The sequence below is a fragment of the Phocoena phocoena genome, chromosome 1 (genome assembly GCF_963924675.1).
Source record: "Phocoena phocoena chromosome 1, mPhoPho1.1, whole genome shotgun sequence".
NCBI classification, from domain to species: Eukaryota; Metazoa; Chordata; class Mammalia; order Artiodactyla; family Phocoenidae; genus Phocoena; species Phocoena phocoena.
This window is the reverse complement of record NC_089219.1, coordinates 172,400,709-172,420,147: the sequence shown is the minus strand read 5'-3', so window position 1 is coordinate 172,420,147 and position 19,439 is coordinate 172,400,709. Positions and strand designations below refer to the sequence as shown.

The following is a 19,439-nucleotide window of genomic DNA, read 5'->3' as shown; positions in this document are numbered from 1 at the left end:
TTGCAGTTGGGAGGTGGAAGTTGTCATAAGAACTTCTGGTTAAAACAGAGACTTGATCACTGGTGTCAAACAGTGATCAGTGTTTGAACAGTGTTTCCCAATGCTGGCTGTACAACAGAGTTACCTGCTGACACTTTTAAAACACCAATACCCAGGCTATTATTCTAAACCAAAACGTCAGACTCTTCAGGTGAGACCTGGACATCAATATTTTTTAAAGCTCCCAGGTGGGTCAGTGTGCACCCATGGTTGAGAATTACTACCTTATAAGAATACCAAGGAGGGGCTTCCCTGGTGGCGCAGTGGTTAAGAATCTGCCTGCCAATGCAGGGGACGTGGGTTCGAGCCCTATTCTGGGAAGATCTCATTGCCACAGAGCAACTAAGCCCCTGCACTGCAACTACTGAGCCTGAACTCTAGAGCCTGCAAGCCACAACTACTGAGCCCACACGCTGCAACTACTGAAGCCTGCGTGCCTATAGCCTGCGCTCCACAACAAGAGAAGCCATCGCGGTGAGAGGCCCGCACACCGCAACGAAGAGGGGCCCCCGTTCACCACAACTAGAGAAAGCCCACGTGCAGCAACGGAGATCCAACACAGCCAAAAATAAAAGACAATAAATAAATTTTTAAAAAAAGACTGAAGTAGAAGAATTAAGTACTCATCTCAGAAGATTCAAACAGCAGAATCAATACTGCCAAAATCAGAAAAGGAAAAAGGAAAAAAACTGTGAAGCAAAAACCCAGAATTCAGAAACTGAATAGTATAAAGATAACAATTAATTCATTGAACATTTACTATGTGCCTGTTTATCAGCAAAATATTCTATGGAGGTAATTCATTGTTTTTTTTTATCTTTGCAAAAATTCCATAACATGAAGAAGGTTTTTACCCCCAGTTTATGTATGAGGAAACTCCAATATAGTGATATGTTTTTAAATTTGCCTGAGATCAGACAGTTGATAAGTGACATAACTAGATTGATTTGACTCTGCAAGCTGTGTCCTGGACTGCTAAAATGAGGACAAACTGGGAAGAAATATACGATATTGGAAACTGTTATTTCTTACCAGAAGTAATGATGATATACACAATAGCAAACTTTCCAAGCCAAAGAAAGACCCAATTGTGAAGAAAGAAGAGCTCATTATATAAAAGAAGAAAAATGTAATGAAAAGAAACCAACACATTTTATGATCACTTACTTGGTTAAGGACCCTATGTGAACCAACAAACCTAAATTGTCTTATACATCCAATATCAGTATTGTTCATTCAAATAAATACCACTCAAACAACCAAAAATTAAACATAAAAATCTCAACAAATGTCACCTCAGAAATGCTAAACGGGGATTACTTTCAAGATCAATAGCAAAACTACTCATGAACTACTTTATTGTCCTCTCTCTTGGTACCCTGTTATCTCAACTAATTGGCAAAGCAGCTGCCACCAACCAATCTCCACACTCCTAACATCTCCACCAAATCCAGGTTTCTGGCTCTCTACTTTCTCCCCCCTCCCCCCTCACTTTCTAGTATTCTTTTTTCTTTACTGTGAAATCTCTGACTTTTTTTTTTTTTTTTTTTTTTGCGTTACGCGGGCCTCTCAATGCTGTGGCCCCTCCCGCCGCGGAGCACAGGCTCCGGACGCGCAGGCCCAGCGGCCATGGCTCACGGGCCCAGCCGCCCCGCGGCACGCGGGATCCTCCCGGACCGGGGCACGAACCCGCGTCCCCTGCATCGGCAGGCGGACTCTCAACCACTGCGCCACCAGGGAAGCCCGAAATCTCTGACTTTGATACTTACTCAGCCTGGCTTTGGGGCTTTTCAATTCACACTCCCCTCCCTCAATAGACTGATTCGTCACAATAAAAGTCCACCTGGCAGTACCAGAGTTCTCCACAATCTTTAAGATTACCTCCTATGTACTTCCTTGTCTGTTCATTTCACAACTGTGAGCAATAGATACATCTTTAAAACTCTTTGGGGGAAAAAGTTGAAGAATTCATAGTCCACACAGGCCAGAACAGAAATAAAGGAATAGCAACAACAACAAAAAGTACTGAAACACAATAACAAACAAAACTGGAAAGCATGAAATATGATGACAGAAATAAGAGCAATCAATTGTATAAATCATAAAAATAAATGTGAGTTAAACTCCTCTACTAAAGTACGGAGAATTTTAAGTTGAATGTAAAACTAAATCAAACTAGATTCTATTTACAGAGATACACTGAAAGCAATGTGACTTTAAAGGTTAATATACAAATGATGAATGTAAACGTAAAAAGAAAAAGAAAAATACAAACAAAAAGCAAGTTACCAAAGAAACTGATAATTGACAAATCCAAGAAATTGACCGAGTTGCAATAATTGAGAGTTTTTCCTTAGTTTTTTACACATTGGGTATATAAAAATAAGTAACAGGTGGGCAGTGGTACTCTAATTTCCTTCTCTGTACACCATTCACATGCTTGAAATATCCTACAGTAACATCCAATAGTTTACCATACTGGTTTTCAATCTCAGGGGTACTCTCCTCCAGAAAGATACCCTTCAGAATCTGGGCAAGGCTGGTGTAATGTGAGAAGCCTCCCTGCCCCGTTTCTGATTTGATCTTACCTCAAATTTAGAATTACTAATTCAGAGGATATGCATCATATGTATGTATGTATATATATATATAATCAATATGGTTTATATAATCATAATATATATAATATATATTATTATATATAATACAATTAATAATATAGTAATTATATAATTATATAATTATTATATAATTATAATAATATAATAATTATTATATTATTCTGATTTGATCTTACCTCAAATTTAGAATTACTAATTCAGAGGATATGCATCGTATGTATGTATGTATATATATATATAATTTATATGGTTTATATAATAATATATATATATAATCAATATGGTATATCTAATATAAACAAATATTAGTCTACCCTGAATGGCAAGGATAGGCTTTTTTTTTCATATTACCCATAGAAAACCAACAAAAACATTTAAAGGTGTTATATTAACTATAGAAAATGTTCTTTAAAATCTGCACATAAAAATGTAAATCGAAATAAATGAAAAACGGGGGCATTGCCACACATAAAACAAACATAAGTATAATATTCTTCATATGTAAAGAGATATTTAAATCAATGAGAAAAATGTGACTCCTCCAATAGAAAAATTGAGGGTGAAATGTGCTACGTATGTCATAAAAGAAGTACAACTTACCAGTAAACAATGAAAATACTTAATGCCTCTAGTAATCTAAATTTGAAGTAAGATCAAATTAAAGTAATATTCTGATATATTTGGAAAATTTACAAAGTTTCTTTTACCTGTAAAACTTGTCAACTAGGATGAAATGAAAAATAAAATCTTGCATTCTGCTTGCTGGTGGGAGTATAATTTGTACAGTCTTTTTGGCAATTATTTGGCAACATAAAAATAACTAACCTTTGTTAAGAAATCACCATATGTTAAGCACTGTGCTACATGCTTTAAAAACATCTGATAGTTAACATTTATACAGTGCGATCCGATCCGTGTGTCACGTGCCGTCCTGTGTGCTTTACATATACATGGATTCATTTAGTCCTCACAGATATGCTATGAGGTGGGTAGTTATTTCATTCTCAAATTACCCATATGGAATCAGAAGCACAGAGATGTTAATTAATTTGTCCAAGTTTGCACAGATGAAAATTGTTAGACTTGGAATATCATCTCACTTAATACCTTTAATATTCTTCTGAGGTTAATATTATTCTCCCATTTCATAGGTTAAGACACTAAAAAAAGATCCAGGAGAATACATAATTTCCCCAAAGTCACAGGGAGGGTAGGCAGCAGAGGTTTGCATCAATGTGTGCTTGACCTCAAAGTCCAAGACTGACTAATGCTTTAAGAGAATTTGACCTAGTTGTTCCATTTCAAGGGGTTTATCCTACCGTCATTGTCAGGAATTCTTCCAAAGGTTTACATACAGACTTCTAAAAAATCATATTAATTATAACAGCAAAAGTTGGAAATCCAGAAAATAAGAGGAGACTGAGACAAAATGAATTTGGGAGAGAGGCAGTGGAAAGCAACTGAAGAATTCTAAAGAGAGAGCCATGATGTTTGGTTGTGCAGTGGATTAGAGTCATGGGCGGCGGGGGGTGGTGGTGTTCATGAGATAGAAGAGTACTGTAGTTGTCCAGGTAAGAGATTGGAATGGTTTGGCTTGGACAGTAGATAGGGGAGAGACGGATCAATTTGGCACATAGTTTAGAAAATAGAATCAATAAACAACATGGATATATGAGGTATGAACAGAATTTAAAAGTTGAGAAAAATTCTCAAGCTTAATTAACTGGGTGGCTGGAGGTGTCATTTATTGATATTGGGAATGCAGGAGGAGGACTTCAGGTTGGAGACGGTAAATTTAGAGATTACGAGAAATCAATTGGAAATGTCAATTTTTCCAAATGTCTGCTGGATACACACATTTGGAAGTCTGGGTAGGACGTGGCTTTAGGAGTCAATAGTGTTTGTAGGATACTGGATGCTTTGTGAGTCAATGATTTTCCTGGAGCAAGATTGTAGGGAAAAAAGAAATTAGCAAAAGAGAGAGAGAAAAGGTCCCAGATCTAAACCCTGCGGTTCTCCAAAATGCAGAGTTAAGCTTCAGAGGGAGTGGGCAAAGGACACTGAGAAAAGGGAGCCCAGAACCAGAAGGGTCAGAGAAGCGAAGAAACATTTCAAGAGACAGTAAAAAATCCACAGTGTAGAATGCTATCGAGCTGTGGAACCAGGACTGTAAAGTGTTCTTTGGATATTTAAACATGGAAGTTGTTGGTGTCCTCAGCAAGGCAAGCGAGTGGAAGGCAGACCGCGTGAAGAAATGGGAACAAGGCCACAGATGCTTCTTGGTAGAGGCATGTTTGGGAAGAGGAGAGAAGGCACAATAGCTGGATGCGACTTTAGATCAAAGGAAGATTTTTGTCACTGCTTTGGGTTTGTTTATGTTTAACAATGGGTGTTGACAGATGGAGTCTGAATGACCTTGGGCAGAATCCAGCTGGGCAGTGGCTCTAATTTTGGCATGCACCAGCATCACAAGAGGAGGGCTTGTTAAAATGGGGATTGCTGAGCTCTACCCCACAGCTTCTGATTCAGCAGGTGTGGGCGGCCTGGAGAATTTGCATTAATAAAAAGGTCCCAGGTGAGGCCGTTGATACAGATCCAAGGACCACACTTTGTGAACGACTGCAGGAGACAGAGGTTAAAAATATGTGAGAGGAAGAGAGACCACCAGTAACAGGTCTACAAAGGCAAGAGGAGTTGGGGTCCAGAGGACTTCTGAAGATTTTATTTTTGATAGGATAAGGGAAGCTCTGTGAAAATAGGAAGGACAAGAGAGGAAGGTAAAAAGTAAAAATAATAATGATGGCAAATACCTCTTATATGCCCAAAACCCATTAAAATGTCTTAGCATTCATTAATTCACTTAACCCCTAATAACAACCCTGTCAGTCAAAAAAAAATGCAATTAATGCATATATTTGGTAGTAAGAAAGTGACAGAAATTCTTTATGATAGATTCTGGAGTTTTTTTGGTATCTAAGATGATCTAGTATATAAGACTACCAGCTGAGTGTGATAAGGAAGACAGGTTAGCATTTAGAGAGTTTGAAAAAATATAAAATATTTAATGAGGAGAATGGGAGAAGGCAATTACAGACATATGGTAGGACTGGTGTCATTACTGAGTGTCCATCTGAAAATGGGGATTGAGACATTTTAGTGATAAATTGCTCATTGTTTTCCAGCCCACTTAGCTGCAATGCACAGCCTGGGCAAAGGCTTAATCAGATTGGGTTTTTATTGGATGGGTAAAATGAGGGAGGAAGGAAGTGAAAGATACCAGTTTGTTTTTTTTTTTAATCGGTTGTGTATTTGGGCTGTAGATTCTAAGGAATCTAAAAAAAACTGAAGTAAAGTTTGAGAGAGTTGACCGATAGATGTGTTAGAAAGACAATTAAGGCTACTTTATAATCCATCAAATTCGTCAAGTTATGAAAGCCTCTGACAGAGGAAAAATACTTTTTTCTATTAAATCTGTTGATGCATTTTACTTTTTTTTTGGTCAAAGGCTTAAATTTGACTTTCCATTTAAATGGGCCTTAACATTTCACGAGGTTGAAAACTGCTGTCTTACTACACGTGCGGGACTTCGAGCACGGCACCGTGCCACGCCGTGAGAAATTGATTCGCTGGTTTGCCCGTCAAACTGCCGGTGCTCTAGTACTCCTCTACCTTGACATAATTAGGTTTAATCAACAATTTTACAATAAATAACAGTGCTGTGAACTTGGGCTAGTCCCAACGAGCGAACTTTTGCATGGTGAAATAGGTCGCTGGCCCCATGTGTACACGTAGGAATGCTAAAAGATACATCTTTTTAGGATGTATAAAGATCCTAGGTACAAGGACCTGATTAAGGGCACGAGGGCCCTGTGACCTAATCTTTTGGGGATGGCGAGAATATCATCCTTGTAATGAAGCTATCCATAAGAGCCCATAACCATTATAGAATTATCCTTTCCATCCGAGATGGATAGAGGTGTCCATATCATTAGATGACCCTTGTTGGTTTTTTGTTTTTTTTTTTTTTTTTTGCGGTACGTGGGCCTCTCACCATTGTGGCCTCTCCCGTTGCGGAGCACAGGCTCCGGATGCGCAGGCTCAGCGGCCATGGCTCACAGGCTCAGCCGCTCCGCGGCATGTGGGATCTTCCCGGACCGGGGCACGAACCCGTGTCCCCTGCATCGGCAGGTGGACTCTCAACCACTGCACCACCAGGGAAGCTCAATCCTTGTTGTTTTGAATCAGGCAAAATATAGGAATCTTTAATGCGTTGGGGAAAAAGCCTTGAAGGACGCTTTTACTTAAAGTCAAACCAAAAAGAAAATTAATAAGACTTACTCCCTTGAGGAGTCGCCTTTACCTGTGAAGGTGCTGGTATCAACAAGCTCAGAGCTGGCAGAGGGCAGGCGGGGCGGACCGGTAGCATCTTCACTGTAGGCTCTCAAAATGTACTTCTCAATTACACCTCTAACCACAACAGGTTCATCCCAGGTCACCTCGATGCTATAGCCGTTTATGCTGCGGACTCTTGAGGGAGTTGGCACACTTTGTGGAGCTGTGAAAGGATAAAAGAGAAAATAGGGGAAACGGCAGTTCTGAGAAGACTATTGCTCGTATTCTTCACTTTTAATGGCCGCAGTAAATCAGACTCGACCATTAGCATAAATACAATTTATTAGAGTTGTAACTTTTCAGCACTGATTTAATATGACTGCACATCTTGAGCCATTCAGTTTAAGCGATATTTCAAAACCATCAAAACTCCATTGACATCATGTTCTTTCAAGCCCAGTCCAGGTTTTCCAAAAACATTTAATGTATCCGACATGTTTTAAACATCACTCATAAAGAAGGAGGTGGATGGTAGGCAGATAACAAGTTCAAACAATATAATGATGTACTCCTTTGAAGCAAGATAATTAGACTGTTATTATACATAGTGTTTTGACACTTTTATATTGTCGACGTATTAGCCAAAAAATATCACAAATGTGGTGACTGTATTGTACTTGAAGGTCTGATCCTGTTTGCCAAATTCAATTGTTTTTCCAACTAATTTTAAAAAAGCAAAGTTCTACCAGATAGGATATATTCCTAATTGCATTTAGGCGGGGTAGAGGAGCTGGTGCCCTTGAGATTCTACAAAATCATTTTCCTTGGAGCATCACAAAATAACACCACCAAATATTGAGGCAAGTTTAAAGGAACTTGCTGCAAAACCTCACTTATAAGCCAAATGCCCTAATTTTAAAAATCTATAACCCTTAATTATTAATTAGATATTTCTACGGTTCTGATCAGTAACGACTTCAGCACAGCTGACTGCACTGGGAACACTGAGAAAAAGCCCAAGGAACTTCAAGGCAGGATGATGGATGAGAGACAGGCTCTGACCGCTCCTGGACTCCTGAGCCCTGTGGATGGAGGATCACTCTGGTTTACCCCCATCAAATAGCCTCCTTCTCTGCCTTTACTGTTCAGGCCAATAAAACAGGACAGTTTTAAGGGAAACAATGTGACCGTAAGGGATATGAGGAAGCACAGAGGCGGAGAACCACTGTCTGAGCAGGTAAAACACCACAGGCACTTCTGGAAACACACAGGCTACACAATCAAGTTGCAAGTAATGGGACAATGGGAGTGATTTTGATTTTATTAGTTCTGAAATGTGGTACAGAGCAAAGTAGAGTCCTGTCTAACAGATGGTCTTCTCATAAGGGACAGAGCAAAACTGACTCAAAAATAATTAAATAGTGCAATTATTCTCCAACCCATGGGAGCAGGTAGCTGCTTGGTGCTGTGGTCAGATTGTAAATATGAATTTATGGCATAAGACTTTGTGGTCAGATCATTGCTATAAATTCAGAGCTCTATTTGCATACTTTCTCGGTGGTACTCAAAATGGAGACTATTAAGCTATGTAAGTGATGCACTTTCTAGACACCTATTTACGTTGTTGAATTAGACTGAAAGCAGGCTTTATAGTATATTTGTTAATAAAGTAGAGAAGTGTGAGATAGGGGCAGAGGACATGCCAGTAACGAATGAATATTTTACATCAGAGCTTTTTCCAAGCTCTAAAGTTGAAAAGGATTTTAAGGGATCATTCCGTTCATTGTCTTGCCTATAAATAGATGATGATTTAAATCATCCTGGAAAAGTGTCAAGTTGGCCTCTTCTGGAAAATCTGTAGGCAGACAGCTTTGAAAATTCTTATTAGTAGCCCATCTCAGTACTTAATTATCTTTTAGATTAAAAAGATTCCTCAAAGGATGCCTGTGTTAGTAACCCGTTATTGATAATAAGTATGAGAGGGTATCGTGGTAAAAAACACATCTTTATAGACAAATCGTGACTTGCTAAGGATAATCTTCTTCAAGAGGCACAAGTGTCAATCATATGGAAATGTATTTGTCTTTCTGACAAATAAATATTTTCTCCAAAATGGTAGAAGGCTACTGATCTCACAAAACTTTTTTTAACGCATGCCTCCCTGTGATGGTAATATGTGAAAAGATTCTGTGGTCACTGTCAGAAGGACAAAGCACTTATAAATCACTTATCTGAGATTAGCTCTAATATAGTAGTCCGTTTCCTCTTTGTTTCCCCATTCAACTCAAAACAAACAAACAAACAAAAATTAGACCACTCAGCAATTTCTATCATGGGAGAGTCATTCTAAGACCCTAATAGTAAGCACCACGGCAAACACCTGCCATGATGTGATAAAAGACACATCCGCTTCCAACCAGTGTGCAGGTTTCAAACGTGCTCTCCACTGGGGAGGCAAGGGTCTATCACCCCTACCTAAAGGTAATCCTGATTTTAGCTTTTCGGGGTCTGAGCAGTTGGTAAAGATTTCCTATTCTTAGATAAATTACAGTCGATGTGGGCCCATTTCATCTTTAAGAGCAACCTGAACTTACTTTCTTCTGCATCTGAAGAGGAAAGAATCAAGCCTGAAAAAATCCTTATTAAATACTTGAAAAATCAAAAGCAAGGATCTGCTAAGCATTTTTACCAACGACGGGTGCCTTTGCAAACCAGAGCGTGCTCTGTCACAAGATTACAAACGTACTGCTTGCTTCACGGGTGAGAGCCCTTCCTTTTCTTTACGTGCACCGACGTGTGCATTTGTGTGCACATACACATGTTAAGATAAGTGGTATTTACCTGCTCCTGTTGTACGGCCCCGACTCCAGTCGCTAGGTACTGAACCTCCTTCATGGGAGGCTATTACTCGATACAGGTATTCTTAAATGGAAGTAAAAAGTAGAAGGTTAACATATGACTCGCGTAGGCTAGTGGTGGGCTGGCAGGGAGGGAAGAGGGGACGAGGAGGGGACGTGGGACATTGAACGTGGAGCATTTCCACATTACCTGTGAAAGGCTGGAGACCACTCTCGTAAACGCTCTGCTCTTCTCCCCGATAAACCAGGATGGAGTCATTTCCCCTGCAGTTAACGGCACTGTCAGTTGACAGGCACCCATCCAGATTGACTCTGATAGCACCGCTGGACACAGATGCCAAGTTAACGACAGCACCCTGGGCAAACCGCACATCTTTCATGCAACCACCGAAACCTAGCAAACAGTAAGGGATGAATGTCACATGACGGGCTTGAATCATTAATTACCAATCATTTTTGGCCTCCTGTAGTACTACGTTTTGATGAAATTGTGCAAGGGGGGGCTTTAAACACAATTTTTAAACTTCCAAGCCTCGTTTGGGAGATCCTTTATGCCTCCCCCTGCTTTTTTTTCAGGCTAAGCCGTTGCAGGAAATAGTTATATTTATGTTATTTTGAAAAAATATATAAGCTGATAATTGTAATTTGACTGAATTAGATTCAACTGAGAAGTATGTATTATATCTCTTTAGGAACACATTTTTATGTTTATTCCCATGAAATAAAATACACATTATCGTGAGGGGGTATCTACACGTCCCTCAATCCTGGAAAATTAAGTTACCTGTATAAGTCAGTGTCTAAGTGCCAAAAAATAGTATTTTAATGAACATGATTATTCAAGAAGCTTACTGGAGAAAAAAAAATAACATTTTGAGGTTCCTATGAATAGTAGGAGGAAGAATATAGTCTCAAAATACACTAAAATCCTGAGATATTGCTATGAATTCCGTAACGATCATTTCATAGACAGAGAACGAATCCCAGTTAAATCAGGGAACAAGGGGGCTACGACTGTGCTCTACCGTTTTCACTGAGTTCCATAATCTCGACTGTGCAAAACGATCACCAGTTTTAGGTTCATGTTCTCATGACAGGGACCAAATTCAGCTCTGGCAACAGCAACACGGGAGGTTTCCTGGAATGTGTATTCCACTCAGTCAACTTTAGAATGACCATGGGGCATTCAGTTCTGGGAAGTTTAACAGAGAATGTGGAGGAGGTGGGTTTGAAGTGCGCACTGCTTTTTTTTTTTTAGAGAACCATAGGGCAACCTGTCAGCCGGGGAACAGCAGTGGCTTTGAATAACTTGCTATTTTGTGTAAACAGAGATCAGTTCTGTGCGGTTTGGCAGTACTCTGCTCAGAAAACTGCCCACAATTGTCAAAGAAGGGACAAACAGACTGTGTTTGAGATCGCTGGAGCACACACTCTCTTTCTTGAACAAAACACTGTCAAGTCTGAAAGGCCCCAAACACACGATTAGTTCTTTTCAAGATGAAAGCACGTCGGCAGGAAATGGAAATAAAACATAATGCAATGCCGAACAGTAAAATGAGTTAACGGTAACAATGACCATATTGTTCTCTTCAGCATTTATATGGTGTGTTATTCTGTCTTCTAACACTTTAAGTCGAAGCCTATTTCCTTTCAAATGCCTTTGCTATTATTCACGTTCCTTTAGGCCCGACTGACCAATACTGCTAGTCTATCTTCAACACACAGTAGATACTCAGTAAGTTGGGTGAATTGAATCGAAAGCAATGAAGCTCAATATAAAAGCAACTTCTTGAAAATTCAGATGCTAATTTCTTTACCAGTAGTAATTTTCTGATGGCCCAGAGCTGAGTCACCTAACTTCTCTGTCCTCGAGTTTCCCTATCAATAAAATGTGAACAGTGGAAAGATAGCTTTGGCAAACGTCAGTGTGCCCTTATAAGAAATGTCCCATTATGGCTCAAGAGGTACAGAATTTCAGGTTCGTAGGATGAAAAGAGTTCTAGAGATCGATGGTGGCGATGGTTGCTCAAAAACGTGAATGTACTAGATGCCTGACCCGTACACTTAAAAATGGTTAAGATGGTAAATCGTACGTTAGGCGTACTTTATTACAAGTAAACATGTTAAAAAGATTTTTTTTAAAGAAATGTCTTAAACATTAATACACAAGATGCAAATTTAAATTTGGGAAAGGTCACAGAGGTAGGCTTCCTTCACGCTGGAGATAAAGAAAAAAAGGTCCAGAAAGTGACAGGATGAGGTTTCTAAGTAGGAATCCTCCTTAGGAAATGGGACTCTGGCCTCAGGCCTTTGGGGGTACAGATGCCTGGGCTCTAGTGTGGGGTCCTCACAGTACTACCCTCAGGGCAGTCAGAGGGTTTGGTCAAAATTTGCACCATTCTTCCAACTCTGCACCGTCAGAAACCCTCCCACCGGAAATACTCCCCAACGAGTATATGAATGGGCTGCGAGGATAAAAACAGGGGAGAGGGCCTGTCTGTGGGAAGACTAGGGATGCCTCCTTTTCTTGCTTCCCTGCCTTTGGGAAAATCATAAGCGACTTCCCACACCTATCCTACCCCCAGGTCTCTAAGTAGCTGGAAGGTGGACAAGAACCCTGAGTTGACAGATCAGAGAGACAGTAGCTGTTCAGGGGGAAGCGGTCCAACGATGGGACACTTGGGCTCACAGGATGGCTGACTCTCAGCCCCACTCCTGACCTCTCTGCTCAGGGCTTTGGACAGACCATAACCTGGGAGACCACATGCCGTGGCCTGCTCACTTTCAACCCAGAGGTGAGTGCTGTCCCAAGTGTTAGTCCTAGATAAATGCCCATGATCTGAGGTGGTACCTCTTCAGCAAATTATGTTGCCCAGCATCTCCAAAACACAGAGGAAAATTCATTTGCATTGGATTTAAAGGAAGATTGCAACATTAATGGATATAAAAAATAGCCCTAGTAGGACCACAAAATAGAGCCTTTGAAAAAGGATGCTAATGGAGAAGCGTAGAAAGGTTTTTATGACTACTGATAGTGGACTGAAAAAGCTACAGGTAAGTGAACATGACTGGTTTTAATTGCAATTTACTACGTGCATGAAGCACCTCTATATTGTGAATATTCTCCTGTTCACTGTATAAAACATGCAGTTAGGGCTTCCCTGGTGGCGCAGTGGTTGAGAGTCCGCCTCCGATGCAGGGGACAGGGGTTCATGCCCCGGCCCGGGAAGATCCCACATGCCGCGGAGCGGCTAGGCTCAGCCATGGCCGCTGAGCCTGCACGTCCAGAGCCTGTGCTCCGCTGCAACGGGAGAGGCCACAACAGTGAGAGGCCCGAGTACGGCAAAAACAAAAACAAAAACATGCAGTTATTTACATAACTCTTACTATTCAAAACATCTGAGTCAGAATCTTAGAGGATAAAGGCATAAAATCTGCATTTTAAATAACCTTTCCATGCAATTCCAATGGATCCTGAATAGTAATAATAATAATAGCTAATTTTATTGCGTTCTTACTATATTCCAGCTACTATACTTCAATATTTTATAAGTGGTTTGAGAACCACTGATATGGATGATATTGCAATGATAAAAATTTAGTATTATCCATAAATAAAATATCTTTCAGTATCACAGTCTTAGTCATAGTGTAGATTTTGTTGTTCGCCTTGGATCTATGTTGATGTTTTAAACTTCCATCATTATCATCTTATAATTCCAATTTTAGCCCTGTCTCTAGGACCACCATAACAATGGGTTTTGGTGTACTTTGAGAGTAAAATGCCCAATATACAGGGGATTTTTCCTAGATGTAAACAGAATCAAGTAATTTTGCTCCTATAAAGAGTTTTCAAGCTCTTTCTAACCTCAGAAGCCTGAAAACCAGAAGAAGCCCTTATATGAATGTAATATTTTTAGCTGCTGTTACATCTTAAGTGCCTTGAAAATGTCATTACTGTCTTCCACCCCAGATATTCATTAACTCCTACTAGTACCCTTCTAAACGTCTCCTTAGAGCTTGCCATATATTTTCTATTCAAAGGCATTTAAATCTTTATGTACTTACCAAATAGGCAAAGACTGCTTCGTGGAAATTTTAACCATTCAGGGTGCATAGATTTTGAAATACAGAGAGAACATTTTCTACACAGGAACATGCTTGGTGGCAAGCTGGAAGTTTCTGTACTTTCCCCACTTGATAGAAAGGAACATTGGCCAATGCCCATGAAAGAGAGCACTTGACTATAATAAGAAGAGTGGGCTTTGACACCAGGCTGCCCGAGATGGACAGGCTTGCCACCTGCTTAGTGGTCATTGACCTTGGGCAAGTTACCTTCCTCCCTGCCCCCAAGTTTCCCCATCTGTAAAGTGAGGATACAGATAATAATACCTGCCTCATGGGCTTGTTATGAAGAACTGACCCACTTATTCCCACATTAGGCTCTCAGAACCATGCCTGTCACACAGTATGAACTCACTGTTAGCCTTTTTTAATCAATAATTTCTCTGATTACGTTCAAACTCCTTACGTGAGTTAAAGGCTTGCTTTGGTTGTAAGTCACACATTCACATACTTTTCCTTTCCTTGATGGTTATGGATAATAAATGACACACAGACTTTTCACAAGTGTGTTTGAAATTCAAGTAAACCCACACTTTCATGTGCTTTGCTGCATGAGAGCTCCGTGGAAATGCATGGAGACAAACAGCATTTACGTCAGGAAAAAGCCCAGGGAATTGAAGGCCATTTTTCTTGGCTGTACACACCAACCTAATTTATTTTTTAATCTGTAAATACAGATAATGATCAGTATTTAAAAGAACCAGAACCACGTGTGTTCAAGAAAACCATGAGTAAATATATTATATATATATAAGAATTATAATATATAATTGTAATTTATATATATACACGTGTACACACATACATACATATATATAAATTACAATTATATTTGATGAAGATATGTTAGAATAAATATATTGATTATAAATACAGATGAGAGCACACCCTTAAGGGCAACATACAAAACTATATGAAGAAGTGTTTTTTTTATTTTTTATTTTTAGAGCTTAAAATTCTTCCAGAAAAGGGGTGAGTAGGTATTGCTTTCAGCCTGATTTGACTGCTTTGTCTTGAAACACAGAACCACCAAGACCCGGTAGGACCCGGGCTGTACTAACTTGGGAATTCCTCCCGATGGAGTTTACCTTGTTCCAGCTTCAGGTGTTTATAAGAGTCGTGCAGCTCCTGTGGGGTTCCTCCCACATAGACGGGGGAATTCACCATCAGTGGCTGAGCTCTGGATTCTGACACGCGCTCTATCAGTTCATTCATACTTGTTGATAGGACGGAACCTTTTTTTTTAATGATCACTTTATTCCACCTTCCGTCACAATAGGACAGCCCCAGCCAGAGATCCACTTGTGTAAAGGTAAGACTAGTATTTAACCGGAAGCTCAATATTCCACTCTTCAGTTCCATCTGTATTTCATATTAAAAAGAAAATAGGTATATAAAAGGACTGCAGAATGGCAGTTTGGAAGAGAACAGAAGGTCAACTTCTTGAAGAGAAGCAAGAAATTTCCCTGAAAGAACTCTATAAAAATGTCCCACTTTATTCTAAGCAGAACTGGAGTAACACATAATGAAGTACTCTGCAAGCTTATAATTGACATGACGGATGTTGTAATGAGTCAAACAAATTTATACCCAGTAACGATGATATGATGTAATGCAATACTACATAGGCAAAACCATTTTTTTTTCTTTTTGATGCAGCATAGGTAAAAGATTAAACCCTAGCATAAGTGACTGAATGACTGAAGAGAACAGTTTAAACTATGACTCTTTTATTTGAATCTTTAGAAAATGAGAAAATACTACTTCATATATCAACTTAATTTCAGGGAAAAATATGACAAGACAATAAGAAAATGAAATGTCAAGCCTGATTAAGCTTATTTTAACTGGCTGGTGAACTCAATTTCAAATTTGTAAAATGTATTTTGATTCAATATTTCAGTGTTACTATTCTAAATCTCTAACTAACCTAATTGCTTCTATGTCTGTTCTTTCAGGTTAAAGTGCCATTTTCTAATACGAACATATTTTACTCACATTTTCATGGCAAAGGAAATGCCTCCATGTTTTTCTTCAAAATTTTACTCAATAATTATTTTACCTACTATGCTTTTATTTTGTTAGAAGTCAAATTAGTGACCATAAGGTACTTAAAAATTTGAGATCATGTCAATGAAACAAATTAAATAATATATAAAAATTATTACTTTTCTATGTAAAAATCATCTTTGTGAAGTACATCGGGTAAACAGTCATTCATTTTTTTATCCTTTCATTCAATAAATACTGATTCCCCTACTATGTTCTGTAAACCTGCTACTACAAGAGAAATTGCCCCCAAGAATTGCACTGCCTTAATAGCAGAGGCAAACATGTGCGGTAATATTATAAACAAGATGGGGATGGGGTACAAAGAGATCGGAGAGAAGAAACACATTTTGTTCCCTGGCAATTGGCAAAGGTTTGAAGTAAGGTTTTTGGAAGTATGTAAGATTCATGGAGAATCTCCAGCAGGAAGATTAACACGTTCAATGGCATGGGGACATGTACGAGCACATTAGGTTTAGAAAAAGATACAAAATTAGATAAAAGGATACATGTGGGGGAAAGAGAAAGAAAGGGTTCTGCCGGGTATGGCAGAAGCAAAATTTTGGAGGAATTTGAGTGATATGGAAAAATAATCATTTTTCTCTTGTCTGTCTGATGCCAAAAGCCCATATTCTTTCTACTAATATCTTACACTAAAAGTTCACCCTGCTGGTCATAAGAAGTACATCCTATAAAAATGTTCAGAGTAGCCTTATTCACCATGGCAAAAACATGGGAACGACCACTACTTCGTTGAAAAGAGAAGAGATATATTATTACCCAGCCATGAAAAATACACGGAGAACATGAATAACTCAGAAACAATGTCAAGGGCTAAAGCAATTGCCTAAAGATAGAAACTTTTACAAATTTCTAAAACTAAGATTTTTAGGCATTCACTCATGATGTTCAAACTACAAAAATGCAAGGAGATAATAAACACAAAATTATGATTACATATTACCTCTAGAGGGAGACAGGGAAATGGGCTAAGAGATGGCCTGGAGGTAGATGCAAAAATTTGATAATATTTTAGTTCTTGGGTTGGGTGGTAGGTTCATGAGTGTTCATTGTACTATTATATTTTATTTTATATGTGTGTGTGAAATATTAAATATATAATATATATTCTTTCAACACTATTATATAAAAGATAATGAAGGAACATTTTTCATATATTGGGAAGGTAAATTGCATTTCCTCAATTCCTAATAATTAGCCTGTTTTGTTAAAATTATAATTTTCAAAGTATAATGGTCATGTAAAAAATCATCATGGTCCTAAAATACAAAATGTTTCACAGGATTCCAAAAGTGAAAGTGACATGGGGGTAAAAATAAAAGCAAAAGTGAATTTGGAAAGAAACCCTAATTAAGTATAATGTAAACACATGGTTTATTGATTTTAGAGTTGGATCTAACATTTTTAAGTAAATTAGTTAACATACAGCAAGAAAATCAGGTCCATCTTTGTTGTAAATGAAAAGAAGCAATCCATTCAATTGGTCAGTTCTGAACTTAAAGGAAATTTCAAAGTCCATTCCACCATGAAACAAATATGGATAAAGTTCCAGGAACCCTTTAGAGAAAAAAACGTACAGATTAGCATGTGCAAAGCAATACTGTTAGCATCATAAGGGTGTCATGAGACAACCTTAGGACACATTCTGTCGTTAAATAAATCTCTCACAAAAGAGGATGCAGATCAATGTTAAGAAATTCACCTTGTAATGTACGGAAGTAGCAGAATGAACTTGACATACCTTTTAAGAGGAAGCAAGTTACTAAGTCATGGATACAATTAAGACTATTACTAGTTTATCTAAGTATTAACAATAAGTAGTTGCAACTCTGGATAATGACAGTGATGAGGAAAAGCAACGAAAAAGTGCACAGGGTATAATATTATTTAGCTTTCTGTTCTGAAGGTAGTTTAACGAACCTAATATCTAACCAACTGAGTTATAAATGTAGCAGGCAATAGTGGGCCTTTATTCCAAAAACAAGCCATGGTGGCCAAGTCACCATATTCCCTTCCACTCCTTACCCTGGGTGGCCGCTAGAGAGGGACTGTAGGTGCCACGTATGCCGGGCACACTATGTCTCACCTTTGCCACAGCCTTTGGAGCAATGGCAGTGATGGTGGTCATATTCTCTAGCTCTCCCTTAAGGCCCTACTTACCCCATCACGCAGCTGAAATTTTACTCTTAGGAACGCTGTCAGTCTATATCATGGGATAAAACAGATATTGTGTGGATTAGCCTGACAAAACTCCTTTGACACATCTGAGTAAAACTATATTCTAAATAAAAAAGTGGACTTACAAATGGACATTAGTGGCACTACCATAGGTAAACCCCAAACTGCCAGAGATCTTACACATGAATATGTATTTATGAGTCTTACTACTTATATTATATATTCAGACGTTGAGAATATATGTATGGGCATCATGGCATAACTAGGTATTTCTGAGATAGCAGGTTCATATGAGGTCAAAATAATTGTATCAGGAGAGATTAAATTACACCAAAGATAGAACATACAAGCTAAGCAATGACCAGTGTCTATTTTAGAACCTTACCTGTCCCTAGGAACTGAGCTCCCTCTTGTAATGAAGTGGGACATCCCTCCCAGTTGTTATACACGTTGATTTGCTCTTCAGAACTCTGCCAAACCAGACGCCCCCAAGCAGCAGAGGGATTATAATTCTTCATAAAATATACATCCTTGAGACAGCCCACAAAACCCTTTCGGATTATGTCTGCAGGGGTTGAGAGATATCAAGAAATATGTATTCTGAGAAATTCTTTTCAAGCAATGAATTTGATGTGCCATTAAAATCAAAGAAATAGTCAATAGCTCTCACTACCTACTTACTACAAATTTTTTTAAAATTTCTTCTTTTAAGTTTTTTTTTTTGCTGTGGACCAATTTTAAAGTCTTTATTGAGTGTGTTACAATATTGCTTCTGTTTTATGTTTTGGTTTTTTTGGCTACGAGGCATGTGGGATCTTAGCTCCCCGACCAGGGATTGAACCCGCACCCCCTGCATTGGAAGGCGAAGTCTTAACCACTGGACTGCCAGGGAAGTCCCCAAACTTCTTAATAACTCATGTAAACACCACACCATCAGCTAGGGTAGGTGGTAACAATTGTAATGTTTCGCTCTGGTTCAGACTCATCTTATCTGCAGAAACAGTTGTTTGCACAAAAACCTTGGTTTTATAGTAATAGCAAGACTATTGCCTCTTGAACTAACAAGGGGATCTCATCTGCCACTGGTCTTAAAAATAAATGTGCAATAACACATTTTAAACGTAAGATTTAAAGGAAGTCTATCTATTAAATCTACAGTTTATAGTTTAGTTCCCTCGCCATTTTGACCTAGTCTGTTACACAAGTAAAGCAATAA

General features: G+C 38.7%; 1 protein-coding gene across 1 annotated transcript in view; it reads right to left on the bottom strand.

Annotated features, from left to right (window-relative positions):
- The window catches only part of USH2A (usherin), a 791,707-nt gene that overhangs the window by 473,245 nt on the left and 299,023 nt on the right, over window positions 1–19,439 (bottom strand). The window contains exons 24-29 of the mRNA XM_065876328.1: window positions 18,609–18,788; window positions 17,472–17,602; window positions 15,064–15,337; window positions 10,041–10,244; window positions 9,834–9,914; window positions 7,021–7,215 (exon numbers count right to left, since the gene is read on the bottom strand). Coding sequence (XP_065732400.1) covers window positions 7,021–7,215; window positions 9,834–9,914; window positions 10,041–10,244; window positions 15,064–15,337; window positions 17,472–17,602; window positions 18,609–18,788 — 1,065 coding nt within the window. The remainder of the gene's footprint in view (window positions 1–7,020; window positions 7,216–9,833; window positions 9,915–10,040; window positions 10,245–15,063; window positions 15,338–17,471; window positions 17,603–18,608; window positions 18,789–19,439) is intronic.